Source organism: Amphiprion ocellaris, chromosome 6 (assembly GCF_022539595.1).
Source record: "Amphiprion ocellaris isolate individual 3 ecotype Okinawa chromosome 6, ASM2253959v1, whole genome shotgun sequence".
NCBI classification, from domain to species: domain Eukaryota; kingdom Metazoa; phylum Chordata; class Actinopteri; family Pomacentridae; genus Amphiprion; species Amphiprion ocellaris.
In genome coordinates this window covers 9,236,231-9,242,230 of record NC_072771.1, presented here as the reverse complement: position 1 = coordinate 9,242,230, position 6,000 = coordinate 9,236,231, and the positions used below count along the sequence as shown (strand labels likewise).

The 6,000-nt window shown below is 38.2% G+C and overlaps 1 protein-coding gene across 1 annotated transcript in view; it reads left to right on the top strand.

Annotated features, from left to right (window-relative positions):
- The first annotated feature begins 1,100 nt into the window (after positions 1–1,100).
- abca2 (ATP-binding cassette, sub-family A (ABC1), member 2) overlaps positions 1,101–6,000 on the top strand; it is a 115,721-nt gene continuing 110,821 nt past the window's right edge. The window contains exon 1 of the mRNA XM_023288000.3: positions 1,101–1,525. Within this exon, the coding sequence (XP_023143768.2) occupies positions 1,460–1,525 (66 nt within the window). The 5' untranslated portion in view covers positions 1,101–1,459. The remainder of the gene's footprint in view (positions 1,526–6,000) is intronic.

Genomic DNA, 6,000 nt, shown 5'->3' with positions numbered 1-6,000 from the left:
TGCGGTCTCTGAGTGCTTTTCTTGTTTTTATTACTCCGCCAAGGAATGCAGTGGAGTTATCTGATGATTGGTGTACGTTTGTTTGTGCACAACATTACTCAGAAACGGAATAAGGGATTTGGATGAAATTTTCAGGTAAGGTCAGCAATGACACAAGGATCAATTGATTTGATTTTGGCAGTGATGTGGCTTATAGTCTGGATCCACAGATTTATTAAGGATTTCCATATCATTGCAAGAACTGAACGCTGAATCAGCTGCTTGCTGACGATCACATGATGGCGATCCGATTACAAATCCACCGCTGTGGACTTACTGGGACTTATCCGTCGGAAATCATACAAAGAGCAGTTGATTCAGTTGTAGGGGTGTTTCTGAGTCCCATCAATTCCCACCGCCTGCTACATGTTTAGGTCACGCGATTTGGTATCTGTACATAACGTACACATGCATAACACACGCCTGTGTTTAGCGCAAGGTCATTTTGTTTGTGGGTACATCTGAATCAAATGACCACATTCTATGTTGCCGTGATTTCTGATCATCAGTAACTAATAAACAATTACTGCATTTCTACAAAACTATGCTGCATTTCTGACAATGCCATATGAGGGAAGGAGCAACTTTGGTGGAGTACTGCACTCTCTGAGTGCGTTTCTAGTTATTATTATTATTGTTATTATTATTATTATTATTATTATTATTATTATTATTATTATTATTATTATTAGTAGTAGTAGTAGTAGTAGTAGTAGTAGTAGTAGTAGTAGTAGCAGTAGTTTAGTAGTAGTAGTATTAAAGTGTTGAAGTAAAACTGTTTCTATTAAATGTTTTCATATATTTCAGGAATTTCTTTAATAACAGAAGACTTAAATTGTTAATTCTAATTGAGAAATATTGATAACTGACTAATTAATTAATTGTTGGGTAGTTTATTTTCTGTGAAAGTATCCTATTTCGTTGTTGAGTACCAAAGCGGTTTAAAGCAGTCTGCTGTCTCCCTCTGAGAGAGCAGAATAGTATGATAGAAAGGAATTCAGTGTTTGCACATCCGGAGAGCTTTTGTTTTTAAAGGCAGGACCGGAAGTGTAGCTGTTACTGGCCGTGGTTAGCTTCATGACCGGCTGCTCCAATACTGGTTTCCTGACCCAACTCTAAACGTCGCGTTTTAAAGCTGACCGGACTCGCGGAGAAACGGCCGCCCGGTGGTCCGCCGACACACGGAAACCAAACAGTCCTGTTAGGCTGTTTACTGCCAGTCACAGGCAACTGAGCATTCCTCGGTCCAAATATCTGTGTAAATAACCTTAATATTATTCGTTCAAATGTGAGGCCGACAGAGGCTTGGACGTGATGCTCGGGAAAGAAATTCCCCAGTTATTTAAATCCAGTCACAGGCCACCGCCGGTATGCTAATTTCCTAAATTTGGGACAGACTGAAGCAGAAGTGGGAGGTAAAATGGGATTCCTGCACCAGCTCCATCTTCTTCTGTGGAAAAACATCTCTCTGAAGAGGAGGGGATCGGTAAGATAAGACGTTTCCTCGCATGACAGTGTGTACATTTCGATGAGAAGAGTCGTGTTTGGTTGTCAGACGGGCGTCGGTTTAGCTGCTCTGCTGCTGCAATGACTGCAGCTGCTATCTGGGCTAATTCTAGCAGTACCTGTCTCTCTGAGGAACTCCTAACCTGTTGGCAGACATTACAATAACACCGCAGTGAGCTCTGTGATGCGATGCTGATCGTTTCCTATCTGTGCTCCGTAAGGCCCGTATATCTCTGTCAAACAAGTTGTTTGTGGATAAACAGTTCTGTCATTTGTGTGTCTGGGTTTATTAGGCTCAGTTATGGACAGGCCTGATGCTGTAAGCTCAGGAAGTGTTGACCTGAGGAAGTTATTATTAACACAATATCGCAGTTACATATTTACTTGTGTCACAGTAAATATGCATTTACTGAGTTTCATTCTAAATTCACAATCCATGCATCAACATGTCACTGTGAAACGACGTCTTGACAGCACCTGATGGAGAATATTCCAGAGCAGGGGTGTCAAACTTATTTTAGTTTCAGCCCATTTTGATCTGAAGTGACCAGTAAAATCACAGCATAATAACCTATAAATAACGACAATTCCAAATCTTTCCTTTGTTTTGGTGCAAAAAATGCATGTTCTAAAAATGTTCACACTTAAGAAATGATCTTTTTCCAAAACGTCATGAACAACCTGAACTTTCTGAAGAAAAAGTTCAATTTCAACAATATTATGCCACAGTTTATTGTTTATACACTTACTTTATAATCAGAACGACAAAAGTCAGACAAAAACAGACAAAAAAACAACAAAAACACGACAAACTATTACAAAAACGAGATACAATGTGACAAAAAAGTGGACAAACGACACAAGCGAGAAAACGAGTATAGCGAAAGACAAAGTGACAAAAATAAGACGTAAAACACAAGTGAGACAAAAAGGAAACACAGAAAAAAGAAACAAAACAAAAACATGAGACACACGACAAAAGTCACACAAAAAACCAAAAGACAAAATATTACAAAAACGCGGCACAAAGTGACAAAAGGACTTTGAGCAATCTAGTATTTTACTTTATGATCAAAACAACTTGTCAAGGTCAAGAAAATATTTTAAATTTACCGTTTTACAAATTTACAATTTGAAATTAATGTCTTCTCAGTAATTTTTACACTTTCCAAAGTTGTCCCACGGACCAGATTAGACCCTCTGGCCCCTTTTGGCCCACGGGCCGCATGTTTGACACCCCTGTTCTAGAAAGTTCATATCAACTTCCTGCAGTGATATTTATAGAAGCAGGTATGAACTTTTGTTGTTACCATTTCATTTTTGAAGGTAGAATTTACATAATTATGCAGGTAGGATAAAATATATAGATGTACCATGAATGTTCATGGAACAGGATCTTACAAAGCCTAAGTGGTATTAACCTGCTTCACTGTTGCATTTCATTAAGTTAGGGGACTTACAAAGAGATTTTTCAATATTGTCACAATTGAAGCAGCAGAAGCAGAGCTATCCTAAATTTTAGTTCCTAATATGTTAAGCTACAGAAAGCAGAGCCAACCTTTTCACAGTACAGTGTGATACTGTGCAGTGCGTCTTGTCATTAGACTGCCCCCGTCTTATAAACACCCACAATTTTTCAACTCCACGCAGTCTGTTGGATGAAAAAATGGGATTTAAGGCCCACTCTCTCTTGCGTATCACTGTGGTTTCAACCATTACCAGAGCTTCAATGGATTGAGTTTGCTTACTTGTCATGGCGATAGCATAGATTAAAGTTTTTAACATGTAGTACCAGACAGTTAGTTCAAGCACTGTTTCCAGTTAAAATTAGTGGTGAGACATGATTAAATTTTTAAAATCTAATTAATTAGTGGCTTTGTAATTAATTAATTGCGATTAATTGCATTTTTGTCAAATAGCAGTATTTGACACAATAAGCAAAGTTTTTTAATTCAAGTAAATTTTGGTTGATGACTGAATGGATGACTAGACATTTACTACCATTTGCATCATATCTGATGCATGAGTTTCTGAGACCTCTATCTCATCAACACGATAAATAGTTAAATAAATAGGACAAAACTAGTTTCTGTTTCTAAAATCAACATTGTTCAGAGCAAAAAGTTGGGAAAACTGCCCAATGTATCAAGTATGATACAAAAAATCTAAACAAAATTATATGGCTTTTTTTTGTAGATTTTGTTAAAAAGGTAATAAACATCTCAGTTCCCAAAAAATTGAATTTTCTGGCTATTTTTTGATAGGTCAGGCTTTACGGGGCCAAACTACAAAAATAGTTATGTTTCATTTCTATTTATGTGCATTTTTCATCTGTCTACTACATTCACAGATTACTGCAAACTCAAAGTGCAATTATAGTGATTATATTCAACATTTTAAGACTTTTTGTAAATTCAGACACATTCATGTATTGAAAAGTGGTCTATTATGGGATGGCCAAACTGTTTGCCCATACCAGAACTGTCGTAGCTAATGTTAGCTCTGGTGCTAACAGCAACATATTTTACATTGAGGTGATACCGTTGGCTTGAAGTGCTGCAGTGATCAGAAAGATTTGTTGCACAATTTGCACGCAAACATGCTTTTATCCAAACTGCCATCAGGAAGATTTTTAAAACTTTCCGCCCAACAAGCTCAATACGGTCTCGTCTTTGTTCGCTGTTCACCAAACTTTCTTGTGCGCTGAGAGTGCGTCCTGTAGATCTTCTTCTGGCTGGCAAACAGACTTTAGGTTCATTATCGCCACCTACCAGGCTGGAGTGTTCATCAGTATATAATATATAATATTACAGTATTATAAAACTATGCTACTGTTACTGTGACACAACTGTCTCTATCTGCGGTCTTTTTTGTTTGAATACGAATGTTATTGAGAGAATATTGTGTACAGTGATCTGTAATACATCTCTTGTCAGACATGAAAACAGCTGGCTGCTAAAATATTCATCTTTTGTCATTCAGACACAGACGTCTTCATGGAATTGTGTCAGAAAATTTGCAGAAAGAGGCAAAACTCATGTAATATTTTGCAACTGGTGGGAGGAGAGTGGACAGTGTTGACGTGTTATTGTATAGATTATGTAAGTGGTTGACAGGCGTCTCTTGATCTGTAGGTGATCAGTCCCAACTTCTCATTTCTACTGGACAAAAATAGTTCAAACAAAAGTCCCAAAATGCACCAGTGTACATGATCTAGTTCCTTATGCCCTTGTGACTGTCAAAAAACAATATCGCCTTCTAACTGGCTTAATCATTCACAAATAATAAAGTAAAAAAAAAAAAAACTGTCACGCAGACACATATACTGAGTGAGATTAGAATGCCATTCTCCAGATATGTGATATAATCTGACATGGTGACCTCTGCAACTGTTCCATCTGACTGTGCATATTGTGGGGCTTTTAATCCCTACAGGGTCTATTAGTAGCCATCAGAGTCTCTAAAACCTGTCAGCCGATTTATTTTAGTAATGTTTGTGCTGTTTCCAAAAGCTGAGGCTGGCTCTGTCTTCAGGCAGCTGTTTTTTTTTTTAGCTGCCTGCTGCATTTACTGGTGTCCTGATAGAGGGCTTGGTCTACGTAGGGTTTGTGTTTATGTGGGAGCAGCTGTTTTTAGCCCATTTACCTGCAGACGTCAAACTTGGAGGAGACACAAGAGATTCACTGGAGTACTTCTGCTATAAGAATAGTAACAGTTACGTCATTTCTGTCTCGATTTATAATGACACAGCCCTGGTTTTGCCTCATTAAAGCTGTTCATAGGATTGATGATGAAAGCAGAACAGACTAGTCAGCACTTAACTGAGATCGCATCAATCCTATATGCCCCTATAGGTGTTGACTGACGTAAACCAGCTGATTCAGAAATTAAAGGCAAATCATGACCCAGTTGTACAACAACATTAAAACCACTGATAGGTGAAGTGAATACCATTGATTATCTTGTAACCTTAGCACCTATAGAGGGGTGCGATATATTAGGCAGCACATGGTCTGTTTTTGAAGGTGATGTGTTGGGAAAAAGAAAAATGAGCAAGCGTGAGGGTCTTCGTAAACTTGACCAGGGTCAAGAGTGCTGAACTGTTGCACAGAGTCATCAGCTGCAGTTAAATATTTTGTTGCATTGTGACTGTTCCTCACGATGAGTCTCTGAACTTTCAGGTTCACTGTTGAAGATATCAGAAACAAACTGAGTTAGTTATTTGGACAGCGTAAAAAGCTGATTAGCCTGCATGATGTACATTTACATCACTTGGTGTATTATCTAATATTTTGTGAATAACAAATATCACGTGGCACTCTCCAACACTGTGGGGAATATGTCTGCTAGAGGCCGTGAGGAACATTCAGAGAAAAGCGATCTCTGTCTGAATGACTAGAATGCTCTTCCTTACACACTGATGAAGCCAGCAGTGATCCATGTCCTATGTCTCAA